The 25397-nt window shown below is 35.5% G+C and overlaps 2 protein-coding genes across 9 annotated transcripts in view; one reads left to right on the top strand and one right to left on the bottom strand.

The window, feature by feature from the left end:
- The window catches only part of LOC124307480 (dipeptidase 1-like), a 1861010-nt gene that overhangs the window by 518261 nt on the left and 1317352 nt on the right, over nucleotides 1-25397 (bottom strand). The gene's annotated exons all lie outside the window — the stretch shown is intronic.
- On the top strand, nucleotides 4474-12342 carry LOC124307481 (uncharacterized). Of its 5 annotated transcripts, XM_046769159.1 has the most exons (7): nucleotides 4474-4565; nucleotides 6202-6275; nucleotides 8566-8779; nucleotides 9249-9979; nucleotides 10181-10337; nucleotides 10550-10660; nucleotides 10703-12342. In XM_046769159.1, exons 3-7 carry the CDS (start codon nucleotides 8578-8580, stop codon nucleotides 10708-10710), a joined length of 1209 nt encoding a protein of 402 aa, XP_046625115.1. In that variant the 5' UTR covers nucleotides 4474-4565; nucleotides 6202-6275; nucleotides 8566-8577; the 3' UTR covers nucleotides 10711-12342. The 5 variants fall into 5 exon arrangements, with proteins under 5 accessions (XP_046625115.1, XP_046625114.1, XP_046625113.1 ...); XM_046769158.1 differs by having other exon boundaries at nucleotides 6202-6253; nucleotides 10550-12342; XM_046769157.1 differs by having other exon boundaries at nucleotides 10550-12342.

Below are 25397 nucleotides of genomic sequence, written 5' to 3'. Positions count from 1 at the left end.
ATTTGGAAAAATTCACGTCCTTCGTCGCCAAGATTTTGTCGCCTGAGTAAAATTGAATTTTTTTATATGACTGCCGAAGTAACTAGAGCAGAAATTGATTGTATCAAAGCGCAAGAGAGAAACCTCATGCTCTTCCAAACTGTAATTGGCGGCAAAAAAATTGACATCAATTTCAAACTTGTGTTGACAATGATAGATAGTAAAGTTTGTAATTCCATTACGAATACATCGTCTAGTATGCTTACCTTTGTCGTGCTACATCCAAAAAATTTAATGATATTGTCAAGATGTTGCAAAAACCGATTAATAAAGATGACCTCGAATTCGGAATATCGTCGCTGCATGCTTGGATACGGTTTTTTAAATGTTGCTTACATGTAGCTTACAATTTAGAAAAGAAGTGACAACGGCGCAGAGAGGATAAAGAAAATGTTGATAGAAAAAAAAATATACAACAAGGTTTTCGTGACATATTAGGGCTTTTTGTTGATTAACCAAAACCAGGCTATGAAAGTTCTAATGATGGAAATACAGTTAGGAGTTTTTTCGAAAATTCTGAAATTCTTCTGTGAAGCCCCTTCACACAGCGAAATTTCATATTGTGAATCTTTTGTAATGAATATTGTGACGGGTTTTGAGTCCGCACTAATTAGGTGGAAGGGAGGAACAATTAGAGACGGGGCGAGGAAGTCGAGACTGATCGAGTAGGTAAAACTTTGTGTCTGTATTTGTGGGGGGAGCGTACATGAGTTGCGATCGGGGGGGGAGTCGACTTAAAACTACAAAAGATTATTACATTGGGGTTGTAGACAATTACGGTGGCTGATCACGCCTCAGCCCTTAGCGTCACTTAATTCTAACTTACAGGTACGCGCGCGCGGGGGGGGGGGGGGGGGGGGGTAGGGTGGCGGGGAGTGTGCGGTAGGAAGGGTCGGTAGAGCGGAGGGGGGGGGGAGGTGGTGTAGGGTGATGGGGAGTGTGAGGTAGAAAGGGTTGGTATTGCGAGGGGAGGTGCAGATCGGCTGTAGATTGCAGGCTAACCTGGTGTCGTTGGCGTGTGTGTGTAACGGTGTTGAGTGGGGCGTCTGTGTTCCCGGTCTCGTCGTTCTCTCTCTCTTTTTCTCTCGTTCTCTCTCTCTCTTCCTCGTTCTTTCTCTCTCTTCCTCGTTCTTTCTCTAGTCACGTCTATCCTGCAGGTAGGGTGCTGTCGTACTGCTGGTTGACGCACGGCTCAGCCGAGCGTCGGTGGGCTTCGGTTAACTTCGGGTGTTTCCCGACGGGACGGGACTCACCCGTTCGGCTCTTCCCCGCGGGTTTGGGGTTTGTTGTGACTTGCACTCTAGGTGCAACGTCACAATATTTTTTATACGACACTAACAGTGATCACAGTACAATCTTATATACACGTTTTGCACGTATAAGTTTTTCTTGTTCATACGGTAATATTTGTAGACCGGGCAGCTTTCGCTATGTGTTGAGGTATTGTACCCAATAAACACCGAATGGTATGAAATACGAATTTTATACGAAAACTCAGCATAAAATTGGCATGGTTATCAGTAATAAACGTTAGATACTATATGCCGAACTGAGTTCCGTTAAATAGACAAATAATTGATACTTTTAATATACAATGCGTTGTAAGGGACAGCTGGTCGAGGTCACATCCGACATCAGCTATGGCTGTACATACGACAGATCACAACAATAACAAACGGTGACCGACGCCTCGCTGACACATACTAACTCGATGATCCACCGGCAAGGTAATGGATAAGGATGAGACGACGACGATGTAGCGTGATGGGCTATATAAATATATATAAATATATAAATAGGAGAGCCGCGGAGAGCATCATCAGCAGTTGACCAGCGTAGCGCCGAACTGATTCACCCAGTTTTTGGTAACGAATTGTTTCTCGTCTGGAGGGCACTATCAAATTTAACTTCAATAAATTGTAATATCGAACTTCAAGCAAAGCGTTTAGTTCCGACTTCGAAACATATGATATGAGTAGAATCCAGGATACCACGGGATGTCGAGAGCGATAGGAATTACTTAAAACATGAGCCGGTTAAAATGTGGTTGAAGAAACGTTAAGGTCGTATAATTATGGTATAGGTAGAAAATATTACCGTGTTCGATATACGGTAATTTTTCAGTAAAATATTAATCGTTGTCTCTCCACAAATATTACACGATTTTCATTACACGTACATTTAAACAACGGTTTCTAGACTAATAATCAACGTTTTGTTTACTAGTTCAATTGCTAATTTAAATTCGTTAAAAACCGGTATATTTATAGATATTAAAATACAAATTTTCTACGTTTCATCGTCAACGTTTTGTTGTGGTAAGCGAGATTCGTAGTATAAACGTGTGGTAAAACCGTTTATATTTCTAGTCTTATGAACAGTTGATATACATGTTTTATTCCTTCACCGGTAACACAAGTTTAACGTTTCATTCACTGCTTTTCTACAACATTTAAACAACGGTTTCTAGACTAATAATCAACGTTTTGTTTACTAGCTCAATTGTCAATTTAAATTCGTTAAAAATCGGTATATTTGTAGGTATTAAAATACAAAATTTCTGCGTTCCATCATCAACGTTTTATTGTGGTAAGCGAGATCCGTAGTATAAACGTGTGGTAAAATCCATTATATTTCTAGTCTCATAAACAGCTAATATACATATTTTATTTCTTCACCAGTAACACAAGTTTAACGTTTCGTATAGTTACCATACCTTGCCAATATGTTCTCATTAATTGTTTAATAATTAAGTCAATACACTTTTGATCTACTGATCACATGTAATACGTGAAAATTACGTCGTACATAGACTTGTCACATCGATACACAGAATTATATACCTACTCGGGCCGAAACGTAAACAAGATTTGTTTCGTACCTTTCTGACCTTCATATCCAAGAATACTACCCTTTTCAACATAGTGAGGGCAGGAATCAACTTTTACATCATTTACTTACATATTGTGATGTTTGAATTTGGAACTATAATCATTATATTCAAGTTTTTCTCATGTTAGCAGTGACTAAAATTCAACGTTTTGTTATCCTCCTCAGCACGTTTTTCTGATTACCTTAAGGGGGTATTCTAGTGTAGAAATTTGAAAAAATCGATTTTTTTTTTTTTATATTTTCAAAGCTTAACCTTTCAAGAATGTGTCCTTAAGAGGACAAGTCAAAATTTCAATTATTTTCAGAGATATAGCTATTTTAGTGAGACGTCTTCAATACTGGCTCGGCTGGAACGAATTTTACTCGAAACTTTAAACGCGTTTTTCTCAAAACTACATTTTTCAAAACGGTTGACATGATTTCTCAAGTTCTATTGAACCGATTTACTTGAAATTTGGTGAGAATCTTCTCAATACATGTCTCTATCGCACGAACTATTATTATAACGAAATAATAATTTTTACTATTTTTAAAAAATTTAGAAACGTCCAAAAAAGTCAAAAAAAAAACGTATTATTTTTTCGGACAGCCGTAATTTGGCAAAAAAAAATTTTTTTTCGACTTTTTTTTAGTTAGTACGATAGCTGCATTTATGTAGATTAATAATCTTTTTTTTTTTTTTTTTCTGATTTTGAAAATGCTTGCAATCGTGACTACATTGGCGCGCCATTTTTTTTGTACCCCCCACTTCAACAACTCATAGCACTTTCAATTTTGTATTTTTTGACTTGTTTTTTTTTTTTTTGTAATCGTGAAATAATAATAAACGCCTGATAAAAAAATGGATGGTAAAAATATTTTTTGTTTTTTGTTTATAGCACTTCAAAAAACACCTCAAATTCATGCCTCTACACTAGAATACCCCCTTAAATTTTGTAAACAACTGGTCATTCGATTTCCAATCTTTTTTTTCATTCGATAAACTAGTAAGTATCATCAAAAATATGAAAAAATTCAGGTGACATAACACTAGAAGTGATAATTTTATTCTACGTAATATTGTAAAGTAGAACAATATGTTACCTCCATTTTTTCAAATTCTTTTCCTTGTGTTATTGTTAATTCCCCAACATAGGAAAAAAAGTTGAAAAATCGATGAACAGATTTTTTTACAAAGGTCACCAAGAAATTACGTAGTTGAGCATATAAGTGCATCCCTTCGCGGCGTCTTTATTAATTGTAAAACATACGTTTTCCTATACCATAATGTATATATTGGAATAACCCATGCTAGGAAAGCGAGTGGCCGTAGATGAAGCTCGTATACCATGGATGTTACATATACGTATAATGAGCGCATGTGTCAAACGACAAGCGGTCGCGAAGAATCGAGAATGTCCTAGCGTGAAATACTCGCGCCTCTTCTTCTGCCTCTGATTGGCTCGCTAGGTCAGCGTGTTGTAACTCGTACGGTTCCTGCACGCTGAGAGCCGAGGACGACGCGCCAGAATGCCCCCCCCCCCCCCCGCCGCCGTTCGCGAAGGCTCTCAGCTCACGCGATCAGTGAATCAGTCTAATTTGACCAACTTCCGAGGTCAGTGCACGTCCGTGTTTATGTGAGCCTTCATAAGCTGGTAAGTACAAATGTATTTTCTATTTGGAAAAATTTATCACGATGATTCAATACAGACGAAAATGACAATACAGGCGTAAATAACCTGACAATAAAAAGAAGAAACAAATACTTTGTGATTGCGTCGTACTTGCTTTTGAACGTCGCCGAAAGGATGTAGGCACAATAGAATTGCTTGTAGATAATGCTATAAGAAGCATGTGTATGGTATGGAATATATACTGATTGCAAATAGAAGCCGCAGATATTTATTGTTAGCTTCACTCTTACTTGTGCAGGCATCGTTTTTCTTTCATAAGGTTATCCAGTGAAATAGATCGCTAACACATACGTATCATGTACGAATGAACGATCATTTAGTGGCTGCATCTTTTCCCAATAAACACACAGTGGTTGAAATGATATATGTATAATAGACCTGTCAAGACACGTTGAGAGAACGTTGAAATGGCATATAAAGATTATTCTACCTAGAATACAGGTGTTAAATACTATGTATTTTCAGGTACGATATCCGCCTGTTATACGGGATTCTTGTAGTTCATGAAATTCGTACAATTCCCGTGAATTATACGCCTATTCCGCGTCCAATGCGGAATTCACCGGCATATATTCACGTGTTTTCTACGTATATACAGATACGTTTATTTAAGTGATGTGTGGGACACGAATAATTTATCGACATCCACTTCAGTTCCACAGCGGTCACGTTTCTTAAACGTCTATTCAACGTACGTGTGTTTATTGGGTTCTACATTAATCAAATTTGCGTATATTATACGTAAATACTCAGCAATGAACGTGATATGGTGTGGTAGCCGCTTTTTTTTTTTTTTTTTTACAATACTGTAATGCTTTCAAGTTCGATTCGCTGACCTCAAACTTTTTCAGTGCTTTACGTTTCTTGAAATTCTCCCAAAAAATTTCATAGATAGTGTTTCACATCTCTAGTGAAATGTCAAATAATTTTCATATTCAGATGTTAGAAAGTTTTCTTGAAAAAAATTGACATACCAAAAGAATGAAATTGCCCTGATTAGGGAGGTTTATCTTTATCGGGATTACGCAATTAACCCTACGATTAATTTATTTTTCCCACTTTCCGTCTGTGCACGGGGTCTTTTATGGAACAGCCAGATTTTCCATATGTTTCAGGATTTTGCAAAATCAGAACAAATTTGGGGTTACCTCTCAAAGTATGTCTACTATACATTATCTAAAAGTTGTCGGGATTGAAAATTTTTGTTCATCAAAATTGTAATATTCCCAAAAATGCATGAGAAATTTAGGATCATAATTTCTACAGTTTCCTCAAAGACCCAGTGTACAGACGGAGGATTAATTACCGGATAAATAAACACTGTTGAGGGTTTCATAAACGTTTTAATGCCATTGAATTCTTCATTGTGCAAACATCTTTTCGATGTAAAATTGAATTTAATTTATTCACACGACTTTACCACCATTGTGTAACCGGTTATTGAATATACATATATAGAACTTTGGTTGAATTATTGGGATATTATATGTAGATTGTAGATATATGTGATTGTACAATGAGTTCATTGTCAGCCTAAAAGTATGGTGAATTTTCTGAAGGCTGATTATTAACGTTCTTTTCTTTCTATTGTTCACAGGGGCGCACAAATATAAGTGGATGTAATACGAGACTGACTGGTACATTTTAACGTAAAAATTTAGTTTGGTGTATGTAAGTACAGATCATTATATAATAATATGCCTCTTGATTTTAAAGTCTTAAGCAAAAGACAGTTGCGTCGGAAAAAAGCCGAAAATATAAATAGAGCGTTTCTTGATCTCACGAACAATGACATCGCGAAAAAACACATTTTAACATCGGAATCTCATGAAACCCTTTTGGATAGGAATGCTATGTATACCGAAGAAGCTGAAGGTGCAGCTATTTGTCATGATTATAATGTTGTTCGCGTTGTTGAAAATAACGATAATAGAAAAACCGTGGATCATGATCACAGTAGTGTAGAGTCAGATAGCTATTTTAGTGACAATGAAAGCGTTGGATTATCATTACTTAGTTCTGAAAATGTTTCGAGCTGTGAAAGTGACGAATCACGTTGTAATAATGAATGCGATTTTGTTCAAAATTTACGAACCTGGGCATGTATGAATAACATTACGCATACCGCAATAGATCAATTGCTTGTGTTATTAAAACCAATGCACTCTGTTTTACCAATAACTGCGAGAATTCTCCTTCAAACACCAGCTTGCACCAGTACGTTACATCTTTAAAACGGTGAAATGTGTTATTTCGGATTAGAGAATGGTTTGAAGAGCAAACTTGAAGGAGGTCTTAAAAATGAAATACAGCCTGTAAATGTATTGCAAGTCGATTTTAATATCGATGGTATTCCTGTTTTCAAAGGTAGCGGAACGTCTTTCTGGCCGATTTAGGGACGTAGTGTCAATTTGATCGACGATAGTCCGTTTGTAATTGCCGTTTTTTATGGGATGGGTAAACCTATGCCGTTATCTTTGTATTTGGAAAATTTTATTCAAGAGACATTACATTTAACCGAAAATGGATTTGAATTTAATGGTAAAAAATACGTCTTGCAAGTTCGTCTTTTTGCGTGCGATGCTCCTGCAAGATCTATGTTGAAAATGTGCTTAGGTCATTCCGGTAAGACTGCTTGTGAGAGATGTAAGATATGTGCTATTCGTATTGGCAATAAGCTCTGTTATCCTGTTGGTAAGAAATTTCGGAGGCGAAAAGATCGTCACTTTTTTTCGCCGCGTAAACACAATCGTCATATAAAAGGACGCTCACCTCTCTTACGTTTATACCTAGGGCTAGTGACGCAATTTGTTTTAGATCCCATGCACTTATTCTATTTGGGAGTTGTAAAAAGACTGATTCTCAAATATTGGGTCGAGGGTTCACGTGATAGTAAATTATCCAAGCAAGTTATATCGATTCTTGAACGTTTGATAAAAAAGTTGGCTCGATATGTTCTTGCGGAGTTTCCTCGGAAGCCCCGAGAATTGAAAGAATTGAAAAGATGGAAAGCAACAGAATTTCGCTTTTTCGTGTTATATTCCGGACCGGTTCTTGTGCGAGACGTGCTAAGCTCAAAAAAGTATAAGCATTTTCTGTCGTTGTCTGTCGCTGTATACATACTGTCAAATGCAAAGTTGTTTTCAAAGTTCGGTAAAATCGCGAAAGCGTTACTGAAAAAATTTGTCGCTCAGGGTGCTAAGTTATACGGACCTCACTTTGTCGTATACAATGTTCATTCTCTGCTGCACGTAATAGATGATGTTAAACGGTTTGGCCCACTAGAGGAATACAGTTGCTTTGTATATGAAAATTATTTAGGCCATTTGAAGCTTATTCGGTCAAAACGGTCTCCACTGCAGCAATTATGTAATCGACTCGCAGAACTGAATTGCGTACGTAAGACTAGATCCCAAAAAAAATATGTTGCCAAATTCAAATCTTCAATCAACTCGCAGGAATGTCAGTCATTGCAAACTAGCAGATTCAAAATATCAATAAAACAGCCGGATAATATAGTGGTCTGTGGTAAAGAAATACTCGTTGTAAAATCGATTGTTAATATTCATGGAGACTACAGAATAGTGGGTACTCCTTTCAAATATAAGCGGGATTTTTACAACAAACCTATAAAATCGTCGAAACTGGGAATTTTTTTTGTCAGAAGCTTTAATCGTGCAAAGTCTTTTTCTGTAAGTGAGATATCCCACAAATGCATTTGTTTCCCATTTAAAGATGGCTTACTGTTATCCCGATATTACACGAAAGAATATAAGCAATGATAATCCAAAAGTTAGCTTTTTCTGATTTAGCCCGTGTTCTACAAAAATTCATCATTTCTAATACATTAATCAAATTTAACAATCAGTTAATATGAAAGGTCGTGGATCTCATCACTTACAAATCATAGCTGATTATAATACCAAACATAAAATTTTATACTTTCAACACTTGTATTCAGGGCAGTAAAACGATGTATGCCATTGTTGAATTCGTGGTTGGCGAGAAGCGAGAATGTGCATTAGTGCCAGTTTTGTGGCTGGTGGATAATAATACCATCTGCTACTGGCCACGCACGAAGAATGAGGAGCATTTCCTAAAATTAGTCAAATCAAAGGCAATATATCAGAAAACATGGCCCAAGTATCCTGTTCACAACGTTCTGCATACTGGAGGTGATTGCTTACACTTATTCACTAGTACTGATCCTTGATGCCATATTCCTTACTTCTTTGATTTGATATTATTCATTCATTCATATTCAAAGTGATATTAATATAATACTGATAAGTACATAATTTATGTTCGTGTATATATATGTATATAGTGAGTCATTCATCAAAAATTGCATGATATTTGTTTTCAAAATGAATACATGAAACACAATTACATGTCTCAGGTTGTTAAATTAATTTTGTTCAATATGTTGCATGATTTATAAGGCACATAAAACGAGCAACATGATATTCATTTCAATTTTGTGTCGTGCTCATCTCTAATTGACCATCAATTATCGATTTCGTATCATGTCTTTTGTATCACATTTGGTGTTACTGTTCTTCACTGCGGTGTGTTGTTGAGATGATATTTCTTAATCAATAATATATATACCAATGTATTTCATAACTGATATTTCCTGAACAGAAAGCTTCGACGCACTACAAAAGACGATGACGCACATCATAGAACACGGTACATCCGAGGAAGATGGCACAGTTTACACCATTAGTAAGAAATCCACAGGGCATTGTTATGAAAGAGAGTCGCAGAGCAATGATGAAGATGAAGAGGGCAATGATGAAGCTGTCGTACGTGAAAATATATCCAAAAAGCGTAAACATACAAAGAAATCCAAGAAGAGCAAAAAAAAGAAGGTAAAGCGTCAACGTGAGACGTCTTCAGATACTGCAGATGATACATCATCAGTTGATGAAAATTCTCCACCAACACACCATCCCACTTCGAACCCACGACAGAATTTCAACATATCCAATGCATCACCTGTTATCGTTTCTGTAAATGAGACAGCTCGCCCTTCAGCCCACAGTTTGACAAGGTCGGTAACTGAATATGACCTATCAACGTCACAAACTTTAGCCTCAATCTCGAATTTGGTAGCTGAAGCTGCAACTGTAGTTGCATCCCGAAATCCACTGAGGCCCATTGACGAGAAAGCTCTACAATATTTGGAACGTATAAAATCTTGTGTAGACCAGAATCAACTCATGCTGAGGAAAATCATATCGAGGCAGCAAGCAACTAACGTGGACAGCGTACAAAGGCCAGAGGTATTTCCAACGCTTCCAATTGAAACAATGGAAGAATTTGCGAACCTCGAAGAACTTCTCAAATCGAATGAGCATCGAATATACCTGGTGAGTAGTGCGTATGGAATGCACGGTTATGAAAATTTAGTATGAATGGGGATATTATTTCAAATATTTAGTCTGAGTGAGCTCATTATTCCAGAATCTAGAATACATCTGATGTGCAATCTGTCTCAGCATATAAAAAGTCATATCAGAATATCGAGATACTTCTTGATTGAGATGGGTAACTACTGAATTTCTTTGTAGACACAAAAACTATCCTCTATTGGAGGCACAAGTGGCCGTCAATGCGTATTGGCTGTTCTCAAGTCATTACTAACAAACGAATTAGCCATGCAGTTCAATTGGGCTGGTAGAGATAAAATTGCTTTCCAAAAGACACTGGTGATGCAAGTTATTTACGGTAATTCAAAAATAATTTGATTTCCATAAAAATTTCGACTTTACTTATAGGGTACTCTCAAATAAATATAGAACAAAAACTTTCATTGATATACAAACCAAGTGTACGTACAGTGTAAATGATATACATTAATAATATTTATTTATGTATTGTTGAAATTCATTGCAGTTAAAGTTTTCATGTCACATTTTGGTGACTTTGCCTTTTTTCAGATGCTGTTAAAGCTACTTTCCATGGTAAGGAATTAGTAAGCGATATCAAGGAAGCGAATATTGCAGCTGCAGTTAAAGATTGGTTGAAACTCGCTCGATCGCGATACTCCTACGTACCTAAAAGACGCCTTCAATAGTATCTGTGTTCTCTTCCGAAATAATGTGTCAATACTTTTTCTAACTCACTCTGCCAGGATTGTGATTTTTTTTCAAGTCCCAAGAGAAAGCTAACGATTTTCCTCATTGAGGTGTATCCACTGTATAATTAGTTTGTTTTATGTTTCATTCGTTGTCAAACCACTCGTATCCGATACAAGTTTTTGTTTGTTTAGATTTACTTAAGTTTACTGTATGTTGTACTTCTATACTCAAGTCCGGAGTAAATGAAAGATAACGATTTTCCTCATTGAGGTACAATCATTGTATGATTATTTTGTTTCATGTTTTATTTGTTATCAAAGTACTCGTATCGGATACAAGTTTTTGTTTGTTTATATTTACGTAAGTTTACTATTTGCTATAGCTACTATACTCTTGTGAGTATATCTATGCAATGTAAGTATACGTATTTGTAAAAGACTGTGTGTATATTACATCCCTGTCAACTTTGACGGATTAGCAGTGATATCGAGGAAGTGAATGCTCCAGCTGCGGTCGAATAATAATTAAAACTTATGCGTACTGCGTACCTAGACAACGCTTTCTATAGCGTCTGTGTTATTTTTTGAAATAATGTGCCAATACTTTTTATTATTTTACTTTGTCAGGATTGTGATTTTTTACCTAGTCCCGAGATGAAAGCTAACGATTTTCCTCATTGAGGTGTAACCATTGTATAATTATGTTGTTTTGTGTTATATTCGTTGTCAAACCACTCGTATCCTATACAAGTTTTTGTGTATTTAGATTTACTAATACTACTGTACTGTTGATTGTATGTTGTACTTCTATACTCAAGTCCGGAGTAGATGAAAGATAACGATTTTCCTTATTGAGGTATAATCATTGTATGATTATTTTGTTTCATGTTTCATTTGTTATCAAACTACTTGTATCGGATACGAGTTTTTGTTTATTTATATTTACTCAAGTTTACTATTCAATTGCTATAGCTACTATACTCTTGTGAGTATATCTATGCAATGTAGGTATTTGTAAAAGACTGTGTATATATTACATCCCAGTCAAGTTTCACGGATTAGCAGTGATATCAGGAAAGTTAATACTCCAACTGCGGTCCAATATTGGTTAAAACTTGCGTACTGCGTACCTAGAAGACGCCCTCTATAGCATCTGTGTTCTGTGTTGAAATAATGTGCCAATACTTTTTATTATTTTACTTTGTCAGGATTGTGATTTTTTACCTAGTCCCGAGATGAAAGTTAACAATTTTCCTCGTTAGGGTATAATCATTGTATGATTATTTTGTTTCATGTTTTATTTGTTATCAAACCTCTTGTATCGGATATAAGTTTTTGTTTGTTCATGTTTACTTAATTTTACTATTTGCTATACTTCTATACTCTTGTGAGTACATCTGTACGATTGAGGTATGCGTATATGTAAAAGACTGTATGTTTATTTATACATCCCAGTCAACATTCACACAGTTACATCGTTGGCATAATAAAATGTCCGCATCAACGATACAGACAAACTGGTATATAAAAAACTACTGTTATGTTTCGGATACATTGTTAAAGCGGATATTTCGATACGTGTGCAATGTAACTATTGTCATTGTTGCCTTGGATGAAAGTACCTTATAATAAATATATATCATGTTTCGCAAAGGTGTGTGCTTTATCTCATTTAGTTGTCCTGTATTTCTCATAAGAATACATAGGTGTGGATGTAAAATAATTAATATCATTTAATTGGTGCAAGTTACCATTACTGAAATAGCTAAGAATGTGAGCGTTGCTGTATCATCTAACCCCTGAGATAAGTCCATATTGACCATACAAGAAGCTTTTAACAGCTTGTGTATTAATATAGTATGTACATGAAAAATTATACCGAAAACATATTCTCAAGTTGGTTGTTACACGTTTATCGGAACCGCGTGATATTCGATTAAGTGTATTCAATTAAACGTATAATAATTGTTTACGGATATCGTTTTTACGTTAAATCAACACACATTAAGTACGTGTATTATTATAAAAAAAATTTTCCAATGAACACGCTTATTAAACGTGTTCGAACCACGAAAAATGGTGGCTGTAACAGGTATATATTAAACGTCTACGTTAACATTTAAATTGCGTTCTTTCATACTTGTTTCATTACGTTTCCGAAAACCGTAATTTCGACGTTTACTTCAACCGTGGAATATCCGGATCATAATCACTAACAGAAAACGTTGATGAGCGCAGTCGAAAAAACCTATATCAGGGCGGACATTTTTCACGAGAAAAAACGTATGTGCTGAACGATTATTCAACTATATACAACGTTATTTTTCGACGAATTTCTTACGATTTATTTACCAGCAATGTTTATTGGGTTCATAGAGCATAGAATAGAAAATTTGAACCATGAAAACAACAAGGAGCAGAACCTATAAATTCTTGCAATATCAATTTGTTTTTGTATTTTTGTTTGTTAATTTTCACGGTTAGTTTAAGAATTTAGTTAATCCAAGCGCAGAGTGCGACACTGTATCTAATTTGTTGATTTAAACCTTGTTCACCTGGATTAAAACTTATTTGGGATTACTTTCAAAATTTACACAACGTGTCTGTTTCTCTGTCCTACGTGGTTTTTTTTATTCAGAATTTCACCTTGCATAAAAACCGACAGGCAGCCAAGGTTCTCCCTGGTCTGCAGGATCGGCGTTGTGTTTGGGTCATCAACCCAAGACTAGACGTAGAAAGGCGACTCTGTTTACTCCGAGTTCGCAGTCAGAAGGGAGCACCGGGAAACCCGTGTTTTCTAATAGATGACATACACCTCACTGTCTTGTCTCCAATCGGTAGCAAAAGTGACACAGTTCTTGTCTTACGTGAGGAAGAATAGGAAGGAGGTGCTTGTTTATGAACCAAGGCGGCTTTGAAATCACCTAAGTCCGTATAACTAATTGATTCAGGGTGTTTTTGGGTCGGAACCTTCTTTTTGCCCATCAGAGAAGGTCCTTTATATTATTCATATTTACCTTAATTTTAAGGGTGAAGGCAAAAGACCTACATAATAATGGGGTTTTCCCAAAGGTACAAGCCTCAAGAAAACCGTACACGTGACAACGTTTATTAACAGGTAGAATGTTGAGTTACTATTAATAAGCGTACGTGTTTCGTATAAAAATACGTATGAGTGACGGACATTTGACTAATCATTATTCGTATTCCGTAAGATTTCAACGTATATTTCACCATTCGGTATTCATTAGGTACTTTGACATTATTCACATTTATGTGCCGTTATTACGATAAACCTTGAAAAACGTGCAAATGAAGTTTCTCAATACTTTTGCTTCAAATGCCACCTGACTCTCAGCATAATCGAAAATATTTCTCACTCTTTTGATAATGCTATCCCACATATTCCACTTTCGAAAGTACATTATAACTCGTTCTCGGAATTACTCAATGTCAACGACATGGACGTGACAAGTTTCTGACATCTTTTTTTCACTCACTACTCTTCTTGTTTAATATTTATTAGATAATACCGTAGTTCATCAAAATAAAATGAAAAATGATAACAAAGATACTCATGGTGCTGAAAACACTTTTGAAAACTGTTTACAAATGTAGGGGTTCTCTTTTTATTCAGAATCTTTTGGTTTTTTATCTCGATTTTTCTGGTTTTCATCATCGACCACTCTTTTTTTAAATTATGATGATTGATAATATGAGTAATAACAATAATAGTATCAAAAATAGTTTTTAAATGCGAATTTTCTTTCCTAATTTCTCACGTCGATGACAGCGCGTAATAGATAGCGTGTGGGTGTAGACACTGATTACTATTCAAGCACAGACGTTTTTTCCCAAACCCGCAATATTCTCTTGAGTTCAAACACGTGAAAGTGTAAGCAACGTAGTGCTCTTGCCATTGTTGATAGGCTACAACTCCAGCAATGGTATAGTTTTGCCTATCGAGAATCAAACGTTTTGACATGGAGCGTAACGGACATTGCGAATCTTCAATTTTCGCACACCTTAAATAATGTAGATAGGTATAAACACGTGTATCAATTATCATATGTGGTCCATAGACTTTCGTTACCTCAAAGTAATAGTTACATTTTTCACATAAAATGGTATTTGCTAATTCAGTGTCTGCAATGGCTTATTGCATGTGGCCAAAACCGTCCCGAAAAAGAATGTTTACGTTCACGTTTACAAACGGGGACGGTTTTGTAATAACCATGTCGCACTTATTGCATTTGCCGGTCATCGTATAACTACGTACATCTTTAAACAGATACTCGATCAATTGTGCAGCATTGCATTTTACATTCACAGATTCCACATGTCCAGTGCCTTTGCAATCTAATATTGGAATTAGAAGTAGAATTCGCGCTCTGTCGGCATAGTGCTTCGAAGTTAATCTACTATCCGTAATTAAACTCTGAGCCACTTGTAATAAGACAGGGTTTTTTATTTTCCTGACATATTGTTCATAGAATAGAAATAAGACAAGGGTATTGGCAGTTACTTAAAAGTTTGCATGAAATGGACAACTGTAAGTTTCAACAATGTGGTTTTGGACATCATTGATTGCAGGGTTGCACACGTTATCATTTCGCATGAGTGGTATTCCCACTACTTTATGACTCTGCATGAAGTCGTAGTCTGGGCATGGGACTTGATAGCACTGTAGATGACTTTGAACACGAAAATCCTCCTTTAATTGAGAAAGTTTTAGGTGCTATTAAACCAATATATGAAGATTTATCTTTAGAAAACTCGCTAATAAGATGCTTGGGCTCAGAAACAGAATAATAACGAATCTTTGAATTTACTCATCTGGACTTTCGCACCCAAGTATATGGGTACATGCTGGAACCCACACCATTCAAATTGCTAATTTTATTGCCATATGTACATTTAACGATGGATTTTTACTACTTTTAAAAATAATTGCTGAAAAGGGAATAACTTTTGACCCAGAATCCCACGCATTCGTCAAAAAATGGGATCAAGTCCGAATTAACCGCTCCGATCAGCTACGAGCTTCTGACGCTTCCAAGGAAGCTAGAACTGCTCGATCATCTGAAAGAGCTTCACAAAATCTCACGTTTTGAAGTGGAAGAAGGCACATTGTATGGGGCAGGGATCGCTGAGCGAGAAAATGTAAGTATAACACGCCTTTGGACGATTCAGACTGCGCAAAACTCGACCTCAAACTTTAAAGGCGTTTTTCTGAAAACTACTTTTTTCGACACGGTTGGCATGATATGTCAAGTTCTAATAAACCGATTCACTTGAAATTCAGCACAGAGCTTCTCTATATATTAGAAGATCGCGTAACGAAGCGTTTTAAAAAAAAATTTTTTTACTAGTTTTTAAAAACTCCGAAAGTTGAAAAATAACAGGGAAAAACCGTGACTCATTCTTCACACCACCACAATTTTGCTAAATTTTTTTTTTTTTTGAAAACCCCACGTAGTGCGATAACTACATCAATCTTCTTCAAGAATTTCCAAAAAAATTTTGCTTCAGATCACTGGAAGGTCTGAAATCCTGCCAACCAGGACACGCCATATTTTTGTGAGCCCCCACTTTGCCTCCCTGCAGCTTTTTCAATTTTGATTATTTTCTAATTAATTTGACTTTTCTATACTTCTAAAATACGACGTTACTTTCCTATTTTACCTAAACGGCCAACCGCGTTTTCGTAGTCCTTTGTGACTCTCGCCATTTGGGAATATTAATTGCTTCAAACATGCACATGTCAGAACTTATTAACATCCCAGTAGCCAAGATTGAAAGAAAATGCCTGATCCTAAACAAGAAATCCTAATATTCACTTGAATATAATAATTCCATTTTTGCATTATAACATTTAATTTATTATTTATTGAAATATTATGATGATGACAATGCTATGAGATACAAACAAACGTGAGTATGAAGGACCTTTTACATATTGACCAACATTTTTGAAATTAAAATGCATTTGTGATTTTAGTTCAAATTCGATCAGTTTATATTAAGGAAAGTAATTTGCTTTGTAACTTCCAGATTACATCAATTTTTTGATTACCCATATGATATAATAAGTATGTTTATTATTATGAATGTATCGTATATGTATTGTATCTAATACACCGCTTGATATTACAGCCAATATACATAAAAAAATAAAATGTACGCAATCGTTCAGTTTCCTGACTTGTACTGTGCTTTTGAAGTTTCATCTTCTGGGCTGTGACTAATGTGAGTGAAAATAAATCTCAATGCTGGTAGCCTGAGAAGACAAAAAAAAAAAATGCATATGTAATAGCTAACCGTTCCCCATCTGAGGAATCGAGGCGGGTTTTGTATAATGTGGTACCGGAGCGCTACTGCTGTGAGTTGAATTGATAATCTTTTAATGATTTGTTTGCCTAAGTATGTTAAATGTAAATATCGGATTCCAGATGGAATATACTAATCTCAGATTATTACCATATCGGGATTTGATTCAACTGTTTTATGTTGTAGTCGAAAAAAACACTACATTTGTTTTTCGGATTATATATAAGACGGATCGTGAGTTACTACCATTTCAAAAATTTTAATCCAGCACAAACTGTTCATTTTAAAAATTTACGTACAATTTTCATGTCACACAATGATAATTTTAAGTTTATTGTATACAATCAGTAATACCTGCCCTATATTATAACTGTGCTATTTATTAAACAACTAATCCCCAGAAGGCCAGGAAAGTTGCGGAAAATCCGACAGATACAAGTACGGATGACGAACAACTTGGTAGAGGATAAAGACATACTACGGCGCAGCATAATTAATCATCCATCGATGAAGGTAAAGAATTACATCCCGATCGCAGATTCAAAGGATCTAGTTAACATTTATTCAAACTGAAGGTATTTTTGACCCGTGAAGTACATAACCGTTTTCTGATAATTTGTTTAATAGGCTCAACAAATCATGAGCAAACCGTAGATCCACCACCTTTTATGCCAATAGTGCACCAGAGTGTGTTAAATAAGTCAGCGACTATAAGTCAGTTATTAACAGTTCTGAATAATCGTCACGAAGCCTTACCACCTGACCTATTTGGTGAAACAATTTGTTATGAACGTTTTTTGTTTTATTGTACACTGGGCTCACTTTTGACCCCTTAAATCAGACAGCGTAATCAGTCATTATGAAGTGGATTCACAATTTTCCATCAATATGAATTTGTTTTCATATATGATATTGTGATAGTGTAGTAGATATGTACATGATTATTCTGGGTTACAGTAGTGCGGGCTCTAATATATTATCGTAATACAAGGAAAAAAAACACAAAAAAATGGTTTTGAGGAAAATATGCAATACTACAAACCTTTTACATAAAGTTTATATATGAAATATCCTATAGTAATCCATCAGATCCAAATCTTTAAAATATTACCTCAGGATGTTCGAAAGAATTTTTTTCCAACGCTTTTGCAAATTATGAAAGAGCATCTTAAACTATTTATTTCAGCGTAATATGAGCTTTTATATTGAAATTTAGAGGTGGCTATTTGCTTATTCCCGTTCCCCAACCAAACAACACTGAAAAAAGATCAGACATTTTTTTGAATTTCCTTTCTCATAAACGACTTAATCTATAGACGATCTAGATAAAATTTCGTGTGGAAAATTTTATGCTACTGTTACGTGGGGGTGAGAGTGTACTGAGCAGTGGTAGTTAATGATTAATGAATGATCAAAGATGTTTCCACGTAACGACAATGAGTAAAAATTAAAACTAAGAAAGACTTACCTCTCGATAAGCCGGTAATGTGGGTACGTTGTTACCTAGTCCTACACAGGTCTGTGAAAGTTGTTCAAATGGTTGAGGCTAATTTATAATAAGGAAAATGAGAAAAGGTCGTCGTTCAAAATAAATAGTTTGAAATGATTGAACTTGTAAAAGATAAAGTATATTCTGTAACCATGAATGACGATGGTGACGTAGATCCCATAAGTAACAATTTATAAAGTGTTTGAGTTTATACAACAATCCACGCCGACGGACGAATTTATATTCAAATGCAGGGAAGCTGCAGAATCACTAAATTTGACCGGTTGCGTGTTTGAGCAAATGGTGTGTTATTCTATTCTAAATGATAGTATTATTAAAATGAGTGATTTCCGGCCAAAAATTTTAGCAGGATACCGCAAGTGCCATCGCACAAAAGACAGTCCGTAGATGTATAGTGTTATGTTTTCGACTCGCAAATATGGGCGGTTAATTTGTTATAAACAAGAAACATGTAAAAAACGCTATTTTTCCGTTTTTCGCTTGTAAAAGCTGAACCGATGGAGCAATCTTGGTGCTCTGAACAGACGAATTGTAGAAAATGAAAAGACTCAAAAATGAGCCCTATACTGTCTCGATCGGATTAATATTAATGCAGAAAATTTGGAAAAACCGAAAAATCTGCTTTTTTTTTAAATTTATAACTCAGCTATTTCCAAAGTTGTAGCGCTGGGTTTTCGCGAGAAAGTAGCGATTTATGGATACTTCACGTCTGCACAATCCAGGCGCTGTCAGATAATTAGTTTTTGCATAATTGGGATTGTAATTTTTTCATGACGTATCTTGCAGAGCGGCTAGATGCTCTGGTAGTGGTCCAATTTTTATTTTGAAAACGGATTTTGAAAGTAGAAGTATATCGCTAGAAAATGTCTATCCTGATTTTGCGTTAAAATGCTGCAAAATGGGTGAAAAATGCCCGTAAACATGACCAAAAACGGTAGAGAGCGCGAAAGCGGTCGAGTTGTGGGGGTACAAGGCAGACGCGAGACGGTAAGTATATATAGTAGGGTGCTTCGTTTGAGACGCCTTTTTTTACACTCCATAGATGAAATATCACTCTGAACATGTAAAAAAAAATTCCCACCAAAGCCTAGTTCTTAATTTTAATTTTAAGTACTCGCTAAATGAACTTGAAATTTTCCCATTTAATTAACACGTAAAAATAATTTTTTTTTGTCAATTATCTATAGCATCGCGAGTTTTCATACTATTTAATTGACCATGGCCGGAAGTTTTAGAGTTTTATATAATGTACATGGAAGAATTAAAAGTTTTGAGTTCGATTCCCCGATGCCTCACTTTTTTCTTTTTTTTTTTAATTGATTAATCACAATAAATAGCTAGATTGGAAAAATCTTATCGAGAATATTAAAATCATTATATGTTGATGTAAATAATAAAAAAAAGTGGTCAATGAAAAAGTTGGAGGACAAACCTATGTTCTCTGGTTGAGAGTAGCAGTAATGGGTGAAGACTTCAGAATGATCGGGCGAAGACATTTGAAGATTAGGATACATTACAATCACGTCTATTTTATTACATTTATAACAATTTGGGTATAAAAATTGTCAAATATGCGGATAAAATAGTGATATTAATAGTTTTCTTGTGATTATTTAATTTTGTATTGGAAATTATCAGTTATACAGTTTCGGCTGATAAAACTTTTAAAAATTGAATTTCCTACAAAAAAGGTCCTTTACAATTATGCTGTCAAGTTAGTAGTTTAGGAGGAAAATGAAAAAAACCATAATTTATTAGCAAAAATCAATTTTACAATTTTTTAGTGGCGAGATACTTCATACATTCTAAATTAGCTGTAGAAACTTTTAAAGAGAAAGGATCCCTCCAAAACTTCCGGCCATGGTCAATTAAATAGAATGAAAACTCGCGATGCTATAGATAATTGACAAAAAAAAATTATTTCTAGGTGTTAATTAAATGGGAAAATTTCAAATTCATTTAGCGAGTACTTAAAATTAAAATTGAGAGCTAGGCTTTGGTGGGAATTTTTTTTTATATGTTTAGAGTGACATTTCGTCTATGGAGTGAAAAAAAAAAATAGTCGTCTGAAACGAAGCACCCTAATTGTATAGTAGTACAAACGCGCGGCGCACAAATACGAATCTTCACATCCGATTATCTCAGCAACTACTGTAGCGATTTTCATATTTTTATGACCACTTATAGAATAATTGTAATAAGAAAAAAAAAAAGACTTCAATAAATAAGTTTCCTGGCAGTTTATATTTCAATTTCACTTCTACTTCCTAATTTCATATCAATATAAGAATATATTGCTAGAAGTAGCATTTTCGCTGAATATTAAAGCGAACCGAGTGAAGAATCGGTTTTAGCGGGTTAATTTACCACAAAATCAAAAGAAAAACGTCAAAATCGCTCCAGTATTTGCTAAGATAATCAGATGTGAAGATTCATATTTGTGCGCCGCGTGCTTCTACTACTATACATATATACTCACCGCCCCGCGTCTGCCTTGTACCACCACAACTCGACCGCTTTCGCGCTCTTTGCCGTTTTTGGTCATGTTTACGGGCATTTTTCACCCATTTCGCAGCATTTTAACGCAAAATCAGGATAGACGTTTTGTAGTGATATACTTCTACTTTCGAAATCCGTTTCCGAAATGAAAATCGGACCACTACCAGAGCATCCAGCCGCTCTGCAAGATACTTCATGAACAAATTAAAATCGCAATTACGCAAAAACTAATTATCCGACAGCACCTGGATTGTGCACACGTAAAGTACCCGTAAATCACTACTTTCAATTATTTAATTTACTACAACTTTGGAAATGGCGAAGTTCTGAATTTAAAAAAATACGCAGATTTTTTCGGTTTTATCAAATTTTCTCCGTTAATATTAATCTGATCGATACTGCATAAGGCTAATTTTTTTTGTCCTTTTATTCTCTACAATTCGTCTGTTCAGAGCACGAAGATTGCTCCATCGGTTCAGCTTTTACAAGCGAAAAACGGAAAAAAGCGTTTTTTGTTTATAACAAATTAACCGCCCATATTTGCGAGTCAAAAACATAACACTATACATCTACGGACTGTCTTTTGTGCGATGGCACTTGCGGTATCCTGCTCAAATTTTTCGCCGGAAAAAATCTCTATTGCCTGGTCTATAATTATTGATGATAATTTTGACTTAAAAAGAGAGATATTCCCGGGCTGAGCGCCACTGTTACTAGCTCAGCAATTCTATAGCGCAGTTCCTGGTGTCAGCAAATAAGATACAATTTCAGCGGATGCCGAGGACTGTACGTGACCTTATTAGAATATGAGATTGTGATGAAATAATTGAAGAAATTGAAGAAATGAAACAAAATGAAATTTTTAAAAAGGTACGCCAAGGCAGTACGTCGGGGCGTAACACTACACAAAAAAGCACACAGCAGAAATGTCTCGAAATTTTAGAAAAATGACAAAATTCTATAGGACTTGATGTTTACAGGCTAATGTCCCTTGAACCGTTGAATTCAGAAAAAATTATATATCTGTGCTTTTTTGTAGAGCGTCAAATTTCTTACAAGACGCTACATTTAGATCGTATGTAGATTAAGCCGTTTACCAGAAAAAATAATCCACAAATTCTCGGATCCACGTGTTATTTGCATAGGAAACGGGAGAAATCAAATAGACACCTCCAAATATTAACATTACGAGCTCATATTTGGGTGAGATATTTGGCTGACATAGTTTGAGGTACTTTTTAAAAAATTTGAGAAGCGTTCAGAGAACAAAAAAATTTTTTTTTTCTTGGAACATCCTAATATGACCTATATTTTTTCCATGCCTAATTAATATCAAAATTTCAGATACTTCTCCAATATCAAGTTGTGTATAGCAATAGTCACATCCGGACATGCTCGAAATGGATAGAGTACAACTAAACGTGAAGAATTCATCAAATACTCCAGGGATAGAGGGTAACATTACAATTGACCAAGTGATTTTTGAAATTTACTATCGACCTAAAAGTCTGACTACAGATTAAATTGATATTATTACCAAGGGTAAAATCACCCATTTTACTTTCTTTTCAACTGATCTAGTAGTCATCGCAGATAAAAGACATGCAAGACGTCATATGTCATAAAATGAATAAGGCTGCTGCGACAACCGATATTATTGTAAAAACTGTCTTGTTTCTGACGTTAAACTGGAAACGCTTACCTGCTATTAAACCATTTACTCAATATTTAATTTCCGCCTTTCATTGATTCGCTAATTAAGTTCACGAACCCATATTTATTTCGTGACGTTCGACAAACGTTACAATATCAAAGTAGAGTGGATATTTCAAGTCAAACGTCGACAACTGTGCAGGAAAACACCGAATCTCATAATTTGGTTCAACTCTATCTTGTGTCTGATTTTGGCTCAATGAAATCGTACATTTTAAAATTTGGTTAAGCAACATCGCATATCTTATGTCTTTAATATAGAGATACAATGTTTGTTAAACCACATTCTGAGATACAATACCTTGAACCAAAATTCGATACAAGATATAGTTGAACTACAATCAAAGATATGATTTTGTTTTGTTCACTCTTAGATAGTTGATTAGCTACCAGTCTCATGGAAACCAATTCAGAATCATAAAAAAAGGTATTATTCAATTATATTACTCATAATTAACCAAACTCGGCCCATACAATGCAAGTGTCGCTAATAGCGAGAATAACGTTTCTCAGAAAAGTAAAAAGATTTATACTTTCACTAGGTAAAACCAAATGTTATATTGAGTCACTGCTTTACCAGGTGATTCTTCAGCTTGAGATAGATGAAAATTTTTCAAAATATTCCCAGGCAACATTAATCTTGGCCTAGTTATAACTCAAGGTCGAATTTTTTGAAACTAGAAAAATTCCATCAACGAGAGAAACAAAACTCTTCGAGGAACCATGAATCGCAAATGAACCCCTTAGACCAAAAAAAGGAATTATGGAATTGACAAAAAACATGGACCAAGAATTCATTTGCCACCCATGGTCCCTTGGAAAGTTTCATTTATCTTGATGTCGAGAATTTCCTCCTTCAATTTCAGGGTCAAGGTCAATGTTGCACGAGCTGAAGAATCACCTGACTGAGCCGTGACACAAAATTTAGTTTTACCCCGTACAGAGTATATCCAAGGTGAAGGAATAATCTTGCACGCTTGTGCCACATTTTGTATCTGTCTATTGAATGTACCGATTAACCAGGTTAACAACTTGGAGTTAATCATTCAATAAATTACGATCTGGAGGCAGCGAATTTGACTATTGAATTTTACATGAAATACTGCAATTGTATATACATGGTCTTCATTTCAACATTCTATTACAAATGAAATACTATTTTGAAACATTTGTAACAATTAAATTTGTTTTTTCAGATTATATGACTGAATCGTCGGCATATCTGAACGTCACACCTCGTAACCATCGTGTATTATCTAGAAATAGGTGTGGATCATCGGTGTCGAAGGTTGTATAGTCGACGCAATTTTACATAATTTTGTGATTTTATTTTGTACATTCAATAACAGGGCACTTGCTCCAATAATATGTATTATATAATGCAATATTTCATCAGAAGTAGTATAGACGTATTGTAACGTATGCGGTTTTCCTCGAGGCTAGAGCCTATGAGAAAACCCCGTTATTGCGTGGCTCTGTGTCCTGAATACAGAATTTAAGGTAGAGGTCGATAATTTAAAGGACCTCTTCTGACGAGCAAAAAGAAAGATCAGTTTTTCCGACTCAAAAACACCCTGAATCATCTAGCTATGTGGACTTAGGTAATTCCAAAGCCACCTTGATTTATGAACAATCTCCTCTCTCTTATGCGCCCTTACGTATGTACATAGCAGTCATGTTTATGCAACGTATACGGAGACAATAGATCGAGGAGTATGTCGTCTGTTCAGAGACACAGGTTAGCCTGTGCTTCCTTCTGTTTGCGAACTGGGTATGAACAAAGTCGCCTCCCTACTTTCAGTCTCGGGTTGATGACCCCTATACAATTTTTATCCTGCAGATAAGGGATTACCTTGGCTGCCTGATTTTACTACGCAAGGTGAAATTCTGGTATACAAACAGTGTAGGACAGAGAAACCGACACGTTGTATAGTTTTTGGAAGGTCAATCAAACTAAATTTTAATCAAAGTAAATTGTTCAAAACAAAAAAAAACAAAAAATGTCCAGTGTCACGTTCTGCGCTCAGATGAGATAAATTGTCAAAACTAACGGTGAAAATAAATTTAAACAAAATGAAAGGTTGTACTTCTGTTTGATTTTCACGGTTTAAATTTTTATACTAAGCTTTACGCTGCATTTCTTATCTGCCTAGACATCCCGTTCTCTCGTGAACTCTATTCTTTACTGAAAACTTTCTAACGAAGGGAACGTATTAAGTGGAATCCTCCGATTTCCTCGAAACTTTGCTTAGTGGAAAAGGGATCAAAATCATCGGACACGTGTTTCGGTTTATCCGTAGAAACGCAACCGTATCCGAGAAAATGACGGTCAAAGTTTTCGACGAACCGTACCTACCTTTCAGCGCACCTCAGTTTCAACCAAAGCGCTGGCGCAGCGGCTAGCGTACCGACCCCAAGCTCTTGCACCCCGTGTTCGAAACACGATATGCTCGTTTTTTTTTCTTATTGTTTTTTTCTTTTTCAACTACCCGTGTCCGTAGAAGATTACTTTACGAATCTTTCTTGTCAATGCGTGTTGAAATAATGCTGTCTATTCGTCAATGAATTTTGTGTCTCGTAAATGAATTTACAAAATAAACAAATAAAATGAGAAAATTCTTCGAAATTGTTCCCGGTGAAATTCCTGTAGCGTGTC

Source organism: Neodiprion virginianus, chromosome 6 (assembly GCF_021901495.1).
Source record: "Neodiprion virginianus isolate iyNeoVirg1 chromosome 6, iyNeoVirg1.1, whole genome shotgun sequence".
Taxonomy (NCBI): domain Eukaryota; kingdom Metazoa; phylum Arthropoda; class Insecta; order Hymenoptera; family Diprionidae; genus Neodiprion; species Neodiprion virginianus.
This window is presented reverse-complemented; position numbering and strand designations above follow the sequence as displayed.